The 15,024-nt window shown below is 49.6% G+C and overlaps 2 protein-coding genes across 2 annotated transcripts in view; one reads left to right on the plus strand and one right to left on the minus strand.

Annotated features, from left to right (window-relative positions):
- Positions 1-1,913, minus strand: part of LOC118382670 (ribonucleases P/MRP protein subunit POP1-like) — a 48,646-nt gene extending 46,733 nt beyond the window's left edge. Inside the window, 4 exon segments of the mRNA XM_052506586.1 lie at positions 1,236-1,411; positions 1,660-1,693; positions 1,696-1,733; positions 1,835-1,913. Of these exon segments, the coding sequence (XP_052362546.1) occupies positions 1,236-1,411; positions 1,660-1,693; positions 1,696-1,733; positions 1,835-1,913 (327 nt within the window).
- A 673-nt stretch (positions 1,914-2,586) lies between these two features.
- LOC127922697 (2-iminobutanoate/2-iminopropanoate deaminase-like) lies at positions 2,587-10,314 on the plus strand. Its single transcript, XM_052506588.1, has 6 exons — positions 2,587-2,788; positions 4,345-4,450; positions 8,137-8,191; positions 8,290-8,358; positions 9,728-9,783; positions 10,145-10,314. The coding sequence occupies exons 1-6, from the start codon at positions 2,724-2,726 to the stop codon at positions 10,202-10,204; spliced, it is 411 nt and encodes a 136-aa protein (XP_052362548.1). The 5' UTR covers positions 2,587-2,723; the 3' UTR covers positions 10,205-10,314.
- The last annotated feature ends 4,710 nt before the right edge of the window (positions 10,315-15,024 follow it).

Raw genomic sequence — 15,024 nt, forward strand, 5'->3', positions numbered from 1 at the left:
GGCTCTAGGTGTAACCAGTCCGGCTCTAGGTGTGACCAGAAGGCTCTAGGTGTGACTATTCCGGCTCTAGGTGTGACCCAGAAGGCTCTAGGTGTGACCAGAAGGCTCCAGGTGTGACCAGAAGGCTCCAGGTGTGACCAGAAGGCTCCAGGTGTGACCAGAAGGCTCCAGGTGTGACCAGAAGGCTCCAGGTGTGACCAGAAGGCTCTCAGTGTGACCAGAAGGCTCTCAGTGTGACCAGAAGGCTCTCAGTGTGACCAGTCCGGCTCTAGGTGTGACCAGTCCGGCTCTAGGTGTGACCAGACTGGTGAAGGCTCTAGGTGTGACCAGAAGGCTCCAGGTGTGACCAGAAGGCTCCAGGTGTGACCAGAAGGCTCTAGGTGTGACCAGAAGGTTCCAGGTGTGGCCAGTCCTTCCTCCATGTATGGACATGACAATAGCAGAGACAGATCTGGGACCATGCTTTAAAGTCAAGAGAGAAAGGCCACGTTTCACTGTGACCGAGTGTGTGTGACTGAGAGTGTGTGTGACTGAGTGTGTGTGTGACTGAGAGTGTGTGTGTGACTGAGAGTGTGTGTGTGACTGAGAGTGTGTGTGTGACTGAGAGTGTGTGTGTGACCGAGAGTGTGTGTGTGACCGAGAGCGTGTGTGACCGAGAGCGTGTGTGACCGAGAGCGTGTGTGACCGAGAGCGTGTGTGACCCGAGAGCGTGTGTGACCCGGCGTGTGTGACCGAGAGCGTGTGTGACCGAGAGCGTGTGTGACCGAGAGCGTGTGTGACCGAGAGCGTGTGTGACCGGGCGTGTGTGACCGAGAGCGTGTGTGACCGAGAGCGTGTGACTGAGTGTGTGACTGAGTGTGTGTGACTGAGTGTGTGTGACTGAGTGTGTGTGACTGAGTGTGTGTGACCGTGTGTGTGTGACCGAGTGTGTTTGTGTGTGACCGAGTGTGTGTGTGTGTGACCGAGTGTGTGTGTGTGACTGTGTGTGTGTGTGACTGTGTGTGTGACTGTGTGTGTGTGTGACTGTGTGTGTGTGTGACTGTGTGTGTGTGACTGTGTGTGTGTGTGACTGTGTGTGTGTGTGACTGTGTGTGTGTGTGACTGTGTGTGTGTGTGTGACTGTGTGTGTGAGACTAAGTGTGAGAGACTAAGTGTGTGTGAGACTAAGCGTGACTGTGTGTGTGTGTGACTAAGTGTGACTGTGTGTTGTGTGTGTGTTACTTAGACAAACCCACCATGTTGTTGGCCATGTCTCTCAGCCTGCAGGGCAGTCTCTTGGTGTTATGACTCATGGCCCTCCTCCTCATGTGTTTAGGAAGAGCTCCAAACACATGGGAGCTGCCCGTTGTCTTGGTGACGGCCATCAACATGGCGTTCACCTCTGCAGCCCGGGCCTTGGCAAACGCTGAGGCTGTGGAGGCACAGCACCACATCACAAAAAGGCTGGCTGGGAGTCAATGGGCTGGAGCATCAGACATTATGTACTCATTCTAAATGCCATTTGAATTGAATGTAATAAAAGCTGTTGATTTACAGCTGGTTCAACTTCGACATGCAGAAGTGCTCAGTCAGAACCTGTATCAGTTTAAAACCCATCAAGACATGAGCATCCATTTAAAATACATTTGACAACTGTATGCAGAGGGAAGGTGTTCTTACCAGTGATGTGTGTGGGCAGAGCCTGCGGGTATCCCCGTGTCCTTCTCTCTGGTGGCCCCGGACCCAGCCCCTCTCTGGGCATGGCCTGAGTGGGCGGACCCCTGGCCCCATGGATGTGGAGACAGATCATGGCCTCGACCTGTAAGGGTGTCCCCTCCGTTCCTCCAGTGTGAGCTGCCCTGGGAGGAATAGGTGACGTTGATCGGCTGGTTCCTCATCTTCTTATCGCGCATCCTGTGCTTGGCTGTAGACATGTTTGATAGCTCTGCAGAAAATAAACATGACTCATTGATAATAAGGCTAATGGTGCTGTCAAAAAAATGATCCTATCGTGGGACACGAGCAGGCTACTAGCTACTATTTAAGAGTGAATTGCACAGTCACTGATCGGATGTTATTGTCAGCAAACCTTTGAAAGACATGCCAGTCAATCTCCACCTCGGCAGACTAGCTAGCTAAATTAGCTACTTAGCAAGCTTGATACACATTGGGACATCATCACAAACAGGCTACGCTAATGAGTTATGAAGTTATCCACTTCCATCACACCACAATGTATTTGTAAAAGTAACTGACCATATATTGACTTTCAAATCCTGAATGGAGGAACAGTTATGTTTCAAAACCACGCCGTTACGCTCACATTTCTGTCTCCAGCTCTTCCGCATAAATATGACGTATATCTTGTTCCGGTTCAATTGTGTTCATGGGAAAGGTAGTATATAGTAGATATTTTTTAAATTTGATTTAAACTTTATTTATGTAGTAGATATATTTAGTCACGTCAATAAAATATGGCAAAATTGTCGGAAAATAAATTACACTTTTTGAATTTAGCGTCATTTCGGTTTTTGGAAAAATATTAGTACCCGGCCAATACCTACAACGATTACAATAATATAAGTTGTGGGTCTAATGAAACTTGTAGGCCCGTTTAGTTGAGACTTTACGGTAGTAGACGCGCTCTACCGGCTGATCTGTCATTTCAGAGGTCCACCGGCTTCAGACCAGGAACTTCTTTGTTTTAAAGTGAAGAGTTTTTTTTGTTGTGTCAAATTCTAATCATGTCTTCGATCATCAGGAAGATAATCAACACCACTAAAGCGCCAGCAGCTATCGGGCCGTACAGGTAAGTGGTCTGTGCAGCCTTTATCACACTGTTGATCTGAAGGCGTTGAACTATTAAAAAAAAATATCTAATCAAATTGATCGCATACACATATTTAGCAGGATGTTATTGTGGTTGTAAATGCTTGTGTTCCTGTCTTCAACGGCGCTGTAGTATCTAACAGTGCAGAAGCACGATGTGAAATAATGGAATATAGAAATATTAGGACGAGCAATGTCGGAGTCCGGAGTATTTATGTGTATATATAAGAATAGTATATTCTTGTTTGCATTCATTCAGTAAGCAACTATTTTAAAACATTGTTCGTGTGTCTACGCAGGGTACAATGAATCACACATGCGGTATTGGCATTTCTGTTCTGTCTGTGAAGGGACATTCGCGGTCTGTTACGGTAGGGGGTGTCACCCTTTTTACCCAATAATCGTGGGAGGTGGAGCTGTGGCGCCGCTGTAAACTGGAGAGAGAGGCTTTGAGTTTTATTTCAGGTTAAAGTGCTTTTTGACTGAAGGACTGTGACTGGCAGAGTTGGCACAGAGGTTATGTGTTGGAATGGAGCATTCTGTGGACTGGCACTGTCGTTGCGCACTCTAAGCCTACTGTATATTGTACACACTATATTGTATTTAGATGACATTCAGAAATAAATAGTCCCCAGTATGGTTGCTCAGTTTAACCAGTAGGTGGTAGTAAAGTATCAATTTAGATTTCAGGAAAGTCAAACAACAATGTTAATTGTGTTCTGGATGGAAAAGACTGAGGACATTTTATTTATTTGCTTCATTTAAGTAGTAGAGGTAGTGGTAGTAGCAGCAGTAGCAGTAGTAGTAGTAGTGGTAGTAGTAGTAGCAGTAGCAGTAGTAGTGGTAGTAGTAGTAGCAGTAGCAGTAGCAGTAGTAGTAGCAGTAGTAGCAGTAGTAGCAGTAGCAGCAGCAGTGTGCAGCAGCAGCAGCAGTAGCAGCAGTAGCAGTGGCAGTGGTAGCAGTAGCAGCAGCAGCAGTGGCAGTAGTGGTAGCAGTAGCAGCAGCAGCAGTAGCAGCGGTAGTAGCAGCAGCAGTAGTAGCAGCAGTGGTAGCAGCAGCAGTGGTGCCAGCGGTGGCAGTGGCAGCAGCAGTGGTGGTGGCAGCAGTAGCAGCAGCAGCAGTGGCAGTGGTGGTAGTGGCAGCAGTAGTAGCAGTAGTAGCAGCAGCAGCAGCAGCAGCAGCAGTAGTAGTAGCAGCAGTGGCAGCAGCAGCAGTAGTAGCAGTAGTAGCAGTAGCAGCAGCAGCAGTGGCAGCAGTAGTAGCAGCAGTGGTAGTAGTAGTGGTAGTAGTAGTGGCAGTAGCAGTAGTAGTGTAGTAGCAGCAGTGGTAGTAGTAGTGGCAGTAGTAGTAGTAGTGGCAGTAGTAGTGGCAGTAGTAGTGGCAGTAGTAGTGGCAGTAGTAGTAGCAGCAGTAGTAGTAGTAGTAGTGTCTATGATATCTTGAATGTGACAGAGAGAACATTTCACCTGCCCCATGTTGGTAAATATCTTATCAGCTGTCCAGTCCTGTGTTCATATTCGTTGTTTTGTCTCCCAGCCAGGCGGTGGTGGTGGACAGGACCATGTACGTGTCAGGCCAGCTGGGGATGGACCCTGCCTCTGGTCAGCTGGTGGAGGGAGGGGTCCAGGCTCAGACCAAACAGGTGAGGTGAAGCTTAGCGGTTAGAGTGTGGGGGCGGCAGGTAGCCTAGCGGTTAGAGTGTAGGGGCGGCAGGTAGCCTAGCGGTTAGAGTGTGGGGGCGGCAGGTAGCCTAGCGGTTAGAGTGTGGGGGCGGCAGGTAGCCTAGCGGTTAGAGTGTGGGCGGCAGGTAGCCTAGCGGTTAGAGTGTGGGGGCGGCAGGTAGCCAGCGGTTAGAGTGTAGGGGCGGCAGGTAGCCTAGCGGTTAGAGTGTGGGGCGGCAGGTAGCCTAGCGGTTAGAGTGGGGGCGGCAGGTAGCCTAGCGGTTAGAGTGTGGGGGCGGCAGGTAGCCTAGCGGTTAGAGTGTGGGCGGCAGGTAGCCTAGCGGTTAGAGTGTAGGGGCGGCAGGTAGCCTAGCGGTTAGAGTGTAGGGGCGGCAGGTAGCCTAGCGGTTAGAGTGTAGGGGCGGCAGGTAGCCTAGCGGTTAGAGTGTAGGGGCGGCAGGTAGCCTAGCGGTTAGAGTGTAGGGGCGGCAGGTAGCCTAGCGGTTAGAGTGTAGGGGCGGCAGGTAGCCTAGCGGTTAGAGTGTAGGGGCGGCAGGTAGCCTAGCGGTTAGAGTGTAGGGGCGGCAGGTAGCCTAGCGGTTAGAGTGTAGGGCGGCAGGTAGCCTAGCGGTTAGAGTGTGGGGGCGGCAGGTAGCCTAGCGGTTAGAGTGTGGGGGCGGCAGGTAGCCTAGCGGTTAGAGTGTGGGGGCGGCAGGTAGCCTAGCGGTTAGAGTGTGGGGGCGGCAGGTAGCCTAGCGGTTAGAGTGTAGGGGCGGCAGGTAGCCTAGCGGTTAGAGTGTAGGGGCGGCAGGTAGCCTAGCGGTTAGAGTGTGGGGGCGGCAGGTAGCCTAGCGGTTAGAGTGTGGGGGCGGCAGGTAGCCTAGCGGTTAGAGTGTGGGGGCGGCAGGCAGCCTAGCGGTTAGAGTGTGGGGCGGCAGGTAGCCTAGCGGTTAGAGTGTGGGCGGCAGGTAGCCTAGCGGTTAGAGTGTGGGGGCGGCAGGTAGCCTAGCGGTTAGAGTGTGGGGGCGGCAGGTAGCCTAGCGGTTAGAGTGTAGGGGGCGGCAGGTAGCCTGCGGTTAGAGTGTAGGGCGGCAGGTAGCCTAGCGGTTAGAGTGTAGGGGGGCAGGTAGCCTAGCGGTTAGAGTGTAGGGCGGCAGGTAGCCTAGCGGTTAGAGTGTAGGGCGGCAGGTAGCCTAGCGGTTAGAGTGTAGGGGCGGCAGGTAGCCTAGCGGTTAGAGTGTAGGGGCGGCAGGTAGCCTAGCGGTTAGAGTGTAGGGCGGCAGGTAGCCCAGCGGTTAGAGTGTAGGGGCGGCAGGTAGCCTAGCGGTTAGAGTGTAGGGCGGCAGGTAGCCTAGCGGTTAGAGTGTAGGGCGGCAGGTAGCCTAGCGGTTAGAGTGTAGGGCGGCAGGTAGCCTAGCGGTTAGAGTGTAGGGCGGCAGGTAGCCTAGCGGTTAGAGTGTGGGGGCGGCAGGTAGCCTAGCGGTTAGAGTGTGGGGGCGGCAGGTAGCCTAGCGGTTAGAGTGTGGGGGCGGCAGGTAGCCTAGCGGTTAGAGTGTGGGGGCGGCAGGTAGCCTAGCGGTTAGAGTGTGGGGGCGGCAGGTAGCCTAGCGGTTAGAGTGTGGGGGCGGCAGGTAGCCTAGCGGTTAGAGTGTAGGGGCGGCAGGTAGCCTAGCGGTTAGAGTGTAGGGGCGGCAGGTAGCCTAGCGGTTAGAGTGTAGGGGCGGCAGGTAGCCTAGCGGTTAGAGTGTAGGGGCGGCAGGTAGCCTAGCGGTTAGAGTGTGGGGGCGGCAGGTAGCCTAGCGGTTAGAGTGTAGGGGCGGCAGGTAGCCTAGCGGTTAGAGTGTGGGGGCGGCAGGTAGCCTAGCGGTTAGAGTGTAGGGGCGGCAGGTAGCCTAGCGGTTAGAGTGTAGGGGCGGCAGGTAGCCTAGCGGTTAGAGTGTAGGGGCGGCAGGTAGCCTAGCGGTTAGAGTGTAGGGGCGGCAGGTAGCCTAGCGGTTAGAGTGTAGGGGCGGCAGGTAGCCTAGCGGTTAGAGTGTAGGGGCGGCAGGTAGCCTAGCGGTTAGAGTGTGGGGGCGGCAGGTAGCCTAGCGGTTAGAGTGTGGGGGCGGCAGGTAGCCTAGCGGTTAGAGTGTGGGGCGGCAGGTAGCCTAGCGGTTAGAGTGTGGGGGCGGCAGGTAGCCTAGCGGTTAGAGTGTGGGGGCGGCAGGTAGCCTAGCGGTTAGAGTGTGGGGGCGGCAGGTAGCCTAGCGGTTAGAGTGTGGGGGCGGCAGGTAGCCTAGCGGTTAGAGTGTAGGGCGGCAGGTAGCCTAGCGGTTAGAGTGTGGGGGCGGCAGGTAGCCCAGCGGTTAGAGTGTGGGCGGCAGGTAGCCTAGCGGTTAGAGTGTGGGGGCGGCAGGTAGCCTAGCGGTTAGAGTGTGGGCGGCAGGTAGCCTAGCGGTTAGAGTGTGGGGGCGGCAGGTAGCCTAGCGGTTAGAGTGTGGGGGCGGCAGGTAGCCTAGCGGTTAGAGTGTGGAGGCGGCAGGTAGCCTAGCGGTTAGAGTGTAGGGGCGGCAGGTAGCCTAGCGGTTAGAGTGTAGGGGCGGCAGGTAGCCTAGCGGTTAGAGTGTGGGGGCGGCAGGTAGCCTAGCGGTTAACAACAAGGAAGTTAACCCACTGTTCCCCCGAACAAGGCAGTTAACCCACTGTTCCCCTGAACAAGGCAGTTAACCCACTGTTCCCCTGAACAAGTCAGTTAACCCACTGTTCCCCCGAACAAGGCAGTTAACCCACTGTTCCCCCGAACAAGGCAGTTAACCCACTGTTCCCCCGAACAAGGCAGTTAACCCACTGTTCCCCCGAACAAGGCAGTTAACCCACTGTTCCCCCGAACAAGGCAGTTAACCCACTGTTCCCCGAACAAGGCAGTTAACCCACTGTTCCCCCGAACAAGGCAGTTAACCCACTGTTCCCCCGAACAAGGCAGTTAACCCACTGTTCCCCCGAACAAGGCAGTTAACCCACTGTTCCCCCGAACAAGGCAGTTAACCCACTGTTCTGCCCTGAACAAGGAAGTTAACCCACTGTTCCCCTGAGCAAGGCAGTTAACCCACTCTTCCCCTGAACAAGACAGTTAACCCACTGTTCCCCTGAACAAGGCAGTTAACCCACTGTTCCCCTGAACAAGGCAGTTAACCCACTGTTCCCCTGAACAAGGCAGTTAACCCACTGTTCCCCTGAACAAGGCAGTTAACCCACTGTTCCCCTGAACAAGGCAGTTAACCCACTGTTCCCCTGAACAAGGCAGTTAACCCACTGTTCCCCTGAACAAGGCAGTTAACCCATTGTTCCCCTGAACAAGGCAGTTAACCCACTGTTCCCCTGAACAAGGCAGTTAACCCACTGTTCCCCTGAACAAGGCAGTTAACCCACTGTTCCCCTGAACAAGGCAGTTAACCCATTGTTCCCCTGAACAAGGCAGTTAACCCACTGTTCCCCTGAACAAGGCAGTTAACCCATTGTTCCCCTGAACAAGGCAGTTAACCCACTGTTCCCCTGAACAAGGCAGTTAACCCACTGTTCCCCTGAACAAGGCAGTTAACCCACTGTTCCCCGGGCTCCGTGGATGTCGACTATGTCAGTTAAATGCGGAAGACACATTTCAGTTGAATGCATTCCCTATCCCATACAGGCTCTGGTAAACATGGGGGAGATCCTGAAGGAAGCAGGGTGTGGATATGACAGTGGTAAGTTATGATGTTTTTATAAACACTTGTATTAGATGTTTAGAAACTGTATCAAGCAAAAACCATTAATTTCCTGATTTGTTTTTCTTTTCCCACAGTCGTGAAAACCACGGTTCTTTTGGCTGACATGAATGACTTCGTCAGTGTGAATGATGTCTATAAAACATGTAAGTTTCTCTGTTGTTGGGATCCTTCCTGTTGAATCCTCTAAATATTCATATTGTTGGGATCCTTCCTGTTGAATCCTCTAAATATTCATATTGTTGGGATCCTTCCTGTTGAATATTCATGTTGATGGGATCCTTCCTGTTGAATATTCATGTTGTTGAATCATCGAAATTCATGTTGTTGGGATCCTTCTTGTTGAATCCTCTGAATATTCATGTTGTTGGGACTCTTCCTGTTGAATATTCATGTTGTTGGGATCGTTCTTGTTGAATCCTCATGTTGTTGGGACTCTTCCTGTTGAATATTCATGTTGTTGAATCCTCTAAATATTGATATTGTTGGGATCCTCCTTGTTTTGTTATGCTGATATGTATTAGAAGTATTCTGAAGGTTCTGGCACTTCACATAGTGTCCACAGGGTGTCACTGTTTCCCAAGAGACTTAGTATGATATGTAAGGGAGGCGCACTTCACATAGTGTCCACAGGGTGTCACTGTTTCCCAAGAGACTTAGTATGGTATGTAAGGGAGGCGCACTTCACATAGTGTCCACAAGGTGTCACGGTTTCCCAAGAAACTGAGTATGGTATGTAAGGGAGGGAGGCGCACTTCACATAGTGTCCACAAGGTGTCACTGTTTCCCAAGAGACTGAGTATGGTATGTAAGGGAGGTGGGGATGATCATGTTTGTGGCACTTCCCTTGAGTAGGTTTGAGCACTGCCATGACAGTGACTGGAGTTAAAGGTAGAGGTACCTACCTTCATACAGATTCAGTCAGCATCTAAACCTCGCTGACCTGATTGACAAGCCGTGTCTGTCTACGTAAGATGATTCCCTAACAGCTTGGACTGCATGTTGGTCAAGGGCGCTGTACTGCAACGCCAGCTGTGCCACCAGAGACTCTGGGTTCGCGCCCAGGCTCTGTCGTAACCGACCGGGAGCTCCGTGGGGCGACGCACAATTGGCCTAGCGTCGTCCGGGTTAGGGAGGGGTTGGTCGGTAGGCATATCCTTGTCTCATTGCGCACCAGCGACTCCTGTGGCGGGCCGGGGCAAGGCACACGCTAACCAAGGTTGCCAGGTGCACGGTGTTTCCTCTGACACATTGGTGCGGCTGGCTTCCGGGTTGGATGCGCGCTGTGTTAAGAAGCAGGTTGGGTTGTGTATCGGAGGACGCGTGACCTTCAACCTTCGTCTCTCCCGAGCCCGTACGGGAGATGTAGCGATGAGACAAAACAATTGGATACCACGAAATTGGGGAGAAAACGGGGTAAAAAAACGTTTTTAAATATATTAAAAAAGACGTTACTTATGTCTTGTATGAGATCTACAGTATGTAACCATGTTTTGTGTTCCTCTCCTCTTTTAGTTTTCAGCAGTAGCTTCCCAGCTCGGGCTGCCTACCAGGTCGCTGCTCTGCCCAGGGTGAGGATCTGGCGCTTCATCTCATTACACTGTTTCCATGGCAATACAGAACCTAACCATGTGATGTGACTGACAACAAACATGAGAAGTACTTGAATGATATTTTTGTCTCTGTCTCTCTGTGTGTGTCTCTGTCTCTCTGTGTGTCTCTGTCCTCTCTGTGTGTCTCTGTCTCTCTGTGTGTCTCTCTGTGTGTGTCTGTCTCTCTGTGTGTGTCTCTGTCTCTCTGTGTGTGTGTGTGTCTCTCTGTGTCTCTCTGTGTCTCTCTGTGTGTCTCTCTCTGTCTCTCTCTGTCTCTCTGTGTGTCTCTCTCTGTCTCTCTCTGTCTCTCTGTGTGTCTCTGTGTGTCTCTGTCTCTCAGGGTGGGCTTGTAGAGATTGAAGCTGTTGCTGTTCTGGGCCCACTGACTGAGGTTTCTTGATGTAGCCTAAACGTCAGCGACAGAACAGGAAAAATCAACAACTCCCATGTCCCATAAGATGACGTGTCATCACAATACCAGCGTCTAGTGAATCATTTCCATACCTTAAGGGAAGAATTCGGCAGTACCTGTATGGTTAGTGAGAAAGTCCATATTGCAAATGTACGGTCCCTTACTAGACGTCCGAAATCGTTTGTAAAATTCGCGGACGGCGTCGGGCGAGCGGCAGGGCCGGACCTACCAGGAAGTCATCAAATGAACGTTGTCGGACATTCGGTTTCCGTTTACAAAAATAATAAGATTTATGTCATTTTTCCCATGTCCCGGAAATTCCCACAAGAGGGCATAAGCAATCATATGGCTATTGCTACAAAACATCACGATTCACGACGGGGCCTTATCTCGAAAACTGAAAATATTTAGAAGCCGAAACTTCGGTGAGCGTAGGGGCGGCATAATGGGCAGTTGGCCCCGAACAAGATGGCGTCTAGGCCTCAACGGTTTTGAGTTATGGCCATTTATCTGGGATTAAAGGTCCAAAATGAAAATAGAGAAATTATTTTTCCACTTCACGTCAAAGTCAAGGAGCCTCCGGTGTCAATAAAAAAGAACCAGCCATTTATCTATCGTCATTTAAGAGAAATCGTACAACGACACCTTGGTGATGTTCACGGATAGGTGTTTTTTTTTCAACGGTTACAGATCCAGTTGCAGGTTGTTCTTACGAATCTTTTTAAAGTGTGCTGCGGAGCTCTGCGAGATTTCTGTGATTTTCTATGATTTTCTGAAATAACACACACTCACTAAACCCTCCGTAAATAACTCAGTTCTTAACGTAAAGACTTAAAACTCAGGATTCTGTAAAGGCATACCCCAATCATGATATGAGTTTATTTATAGCTTCCTGTGCCAACCGGAAGTGCCTTTAATGGTGTCACAGTGGCAGTTTCCATGGGTTAAAAAAGGTCAGATCTTTTCAAAACTTCATATGTGTGACTAGGTAACCCTCGTGAACTGTAAATCAGTCATTTCTCCCAGCAGATGTCAAAGAAAAGCTCTCACACGCACACACAGCAAGGATGGAGTGAAAAAGTGTGGTTCTTAAAGACACAGAGAGCAGGCAATGGCATAAACATAATGTCTAGGCCGTGCCGAGTTCAACGAGATATCCCGCTTGACCGTAGCTCGCTCGGTCTGAGCGCAGCGACCATTAGAAAAGTAGGCCCAAAATGAAGCCTGCCCCACAACGTCATTTGCTTTTGGGTGACAGTGAGAGAACCGTTAGGGTGAGAAGCACAATTCGACCTCAGGTATGTTCCTAAGGTCCTTCCGATCCGTGCAAGCCTAACGTTGACAGTGTGGCATTAACCCTTAATAGTTAAAAGATGGTGTTTACTTCAAAAGTTTGCATTGATTTCTCTCCCCATAGGAATACATTGCCTTTACCCCTAAATTCAACCTGAAGTCTATATGGGTTATGAATGCCGTATGAACCTGTCTTTGGTAACAGTCCATCAGGCCAGTATGAGGTCTACCTGTGTTGATTCTAAGCTTCCTGGACCAACCGGAAGTGGTTAAAATCACCCTAAAAGTGTTTTTCCATTACCTGCCTGCAGTTTGATAGACATAGTGCATTCAACCCTGTGTAAATCAGTCAATTCTTAACGTAAGGACTTAAAACTCAGGATTCTGTAAAAGCATAGCCCAGTGAGGATATGTGTTGACTTATAGCTTCCTGTGACAACCGGAAGTGCCTTAATTGGTGTCTCAGGGGCTGTTTCGAGGGGTTAAAAAAGTCAGATCTGTCCAAAACTTCATATGTGTGATTAGGCAACCCCCATGAACTGTAAATCAGTCATTTTTCCCATAAAATTTCAAAGGAAAACTAAATCACACAGACACACAACTTGGAAGGAGGGACGTATTGGGGTTGTAGAGACAGACAGTGCCTCCAATAGTTAGCTTTGTTCGAGCTAAAAAAGAACCGTCAGACCTAGAGTTCGAAACTTTAGAAACCTGTTCTAGACCTCGGGTCGATAGTGCGTGGTGAGTTAGGTGGCTCTAGAAGGTTCTCGGACCGAGAAATAGCCTCGTACATTTGCAATGATTTCAATTCATTTTGACCATTACGAAAATGGCGACATTTAGAAAAGTCTCAGAGACACAAGACTAGGTGCATTGGAACCGGCTCGGCCCATAGAGACGGACCCCAACGTTTCGGTCCGATAGCTCATTCAAGGACCCCATAGCAAGGCATGGAAAAAAGTGGATTTTCAGCACCAATTAGGGTTTTACTCGGGCACCGAAGGACCTATCGAGCCGAAACTCGGGATTCGGGGTCGCCTCACATAGGCCTTCACATAATGTCTGACCTGGACCCGCAGCTAGAACGTAACTATGTGTTTACGTTTTTATTATGTTTTAAACTAATGGCGCTGTGAATTATGGGCCTGCTCTGACATATGTGATAGTTGGCTTCTAAATGAGTTGGAAAAAGTGGGTTTGGTGTCAATTGGTATCAGTTTGGTGTCAGAATGACATCTAATTGACTGGTGGACACTGACTTGCTAGTTGACTTTTGTACATTAGCAATATGTTTAAACGGAGAGGGACCATCACCAAAATGGCATTCTGAAATCAACACAAAAAATGGCATCACCATAGTCTCCAGGCTGTGCAGAGTTCAACGAGACGCCCGCTTGACCGTAGCTCGCTCTGAGTGCAGCGACCTTGAAAAAAGAAGGCGCAAAAGGAAGCCTGGCCCTCAATGTCATTTGCTTTTGGGTGACAGTGAGAGAACCGTTAGGGTGAGAAGCACAATTCGACCTCAGGTACGTTCCTAAGGTCCTTCCGATCCGTGCAAGCCTAACCTTGACCGTGTGGCATTAACCCTTAATAGTTAAAAGAAGGTGTTTACTTCAAAGAGTTTGCATTGACTTCTCTCCCCATAGGAATACATTGCCTTTACCCCTAAATTCAACCTGAAGTCTATATGGGTTATGAATGCCGTATGAACCTGTCTTTGGTAACAGTCCATCAGGCCAGTATGAGGTCTACCTGTGTTGATTCTAAGCTTCCTGGACCAACCGGAAGTGGTTAAAATCACCCTAAAAGTGTTTTTCCATTACCTGCCTGCAGTTTGATAGACATAGTGCATTCAACCCTGTGTAAATCAGTCAATTCTTAACGTAAGGACTTAAAACTCAGGATTCTGTAAAAGCATAGCCCAGTGAGGATATATGTTGACTTATAGCTTCCTGTGACAACCGGAAGTGCCTTAATTGGTGTCTCAGGGGCTGTTTCGAGGGGTTAAAAAAGTCAGATCTTTTCAAAACTTCATATGTGTGACTAGGTAACCCTCATGAACTGTAAATCAGTCATCTCTCCCAACAGATGTCAAAGAAAAGCTCTCACACGCACACACAGCAAGGATGGAGTGAAAAAGTGCGGTTCTCAAAGACACAGAGAGCAGGCAATGGCATAAACATAATGTCTAGGCCGTGCCGAGTTCAACGAGATATCCCGCTTGACCGTAGCTCGCTCGGTCTGAGCGCAGCGACCATTAGAAAAGTAGGCCCAAAATGAAGCCTGCCCCACAACGTCATTTGCTTTTGGGTGACAGTGAGAGAACCGTTAGGGTGAGAAGCACAATTCGACCTCAGGTACGTTCCTAAGGTCCTTCCGATCCGTGCAAGCCTAACCTTGACCGTGTGGCATTAACCCTTAATAGTTAAAAGAAGGTGTTTACTTCAAATAGTTTGCATTGATTTCTCTCCCCATAGGAATACATTGCCTGCACCCCTAAATTCAACCTGAAGTCTATATGGGTTATGAATGCCGTATGAACCTGTCTTTGGTAACAGTCCATCAGGCCAGTATGAGGTCTACCTGTGTTGATTCTAGGCTTCCTGGACCAACCGGAAGTGGTTAAAATCACCCTAAAAGTGTTTTTCCATTACCTGCCTGCAGTTTGATAGACATAGTGCATTCAACCCTGTGTAAATCAGTCAATTCTTAACGTAAGGACTTAAAACTCAGGATTCTGTAAAAGCATAGCCCAGTGAGGATATATGTTGACTTATAGCTTCCTGTGACAACCGGAAGTGCCTTTAATGATGTCTCAGTGGCTGTTTCCAAGGGTTAAAAGTCAGATCTTTTCAAAACTTCATATGTGTGACTAGGTAACCCTCATGAACTGTAAATCAGTCATTTCTCCCAACAGATGTCAAAGAAAAGCTCTCACACGCACACACAGCAAGGATGGAGTGAAAAGTGTGGTTCTCAAAGACACAGAGAGCAGGCAATGGCATAAACATAATGTCTAGGCCGTGCCGAGTTCAACGAGATATCCCGCTTGACCGTAGCTCGCTCGGTCTGAGCGCAGCGACCATTAGAAAAGTAGGCCCAAAATGAAGCCTGCCCCACAACGTCATTTGCTTTTGGGTGACAGTGAGAGAACCGTTAGGGTGAGAAGCACAATTCGACCTCAGGTACGTTCCTAAGGTCCTTCCGATCCGTGCAAGCCTAACCTTGACCGTGTGGCATTAACCCTTAATAGTTAAAAGAAGGTGTTTACTTCAAATAGTTTGCATTGATTTCTCTCCCCATAGGAATACATTGCCTGCACCCCTAAATTCAACCTGAAGTCTATATGGGTTATGAATGCCGTATGAACCTGTCTTTGGTAACAGTCCATCAGGCCAGTATGAGGTCTACCTGTGTTGATTCTAGGCTTCCTGGACCAACCGGAAGTGGTTAAAATCACCCTAAAAGTGTTTTTCCATTACCTGCCTGCAGTTTGATAGACATAGTGCATTCAA

This window comes from Oncorhynchus keta, unplaced genomic scaffold (genome assembly GCF_023373465.1).
Source record: "Oncorhynchus keta strain PuntledgeMale-10-30-2019 unplaced genomic scaffold, Oket_V2 Un_contig_2676_pilon_pilon, whole genome shotgun sequence".
NCBI lineage: Eukaryota > Metazoa > Chordata > Actinopteri > Salmoniformes > Salmonidae > Oncorhynchus > Oncorhynchus keta.

Bases quoted from the DNA above. Each gene is read 5' to 3' on its own strand.
- LOC127922697 (XM_052506588.1), top strand. From the start codon at position 2,724: ATGTCTTCGATCATCAGGAAGATAATCAACACCACTAAAGCGCCAGCA. The intron at 4,451-8,136 runs GTGAGGTGAAGC...TATCCCATACAG, and splicing joins TCCAGGCTCAGACCAAACAG to GCTCTGGTAAACATGGGGGA. The intron at 8,192-8,289 runs GTAAGTTATGAT...CTTTTCCCACAG, and splicing joins AGGGTGTGGATATGACAGTG to TCGTGAAAACCACGGTTCTT.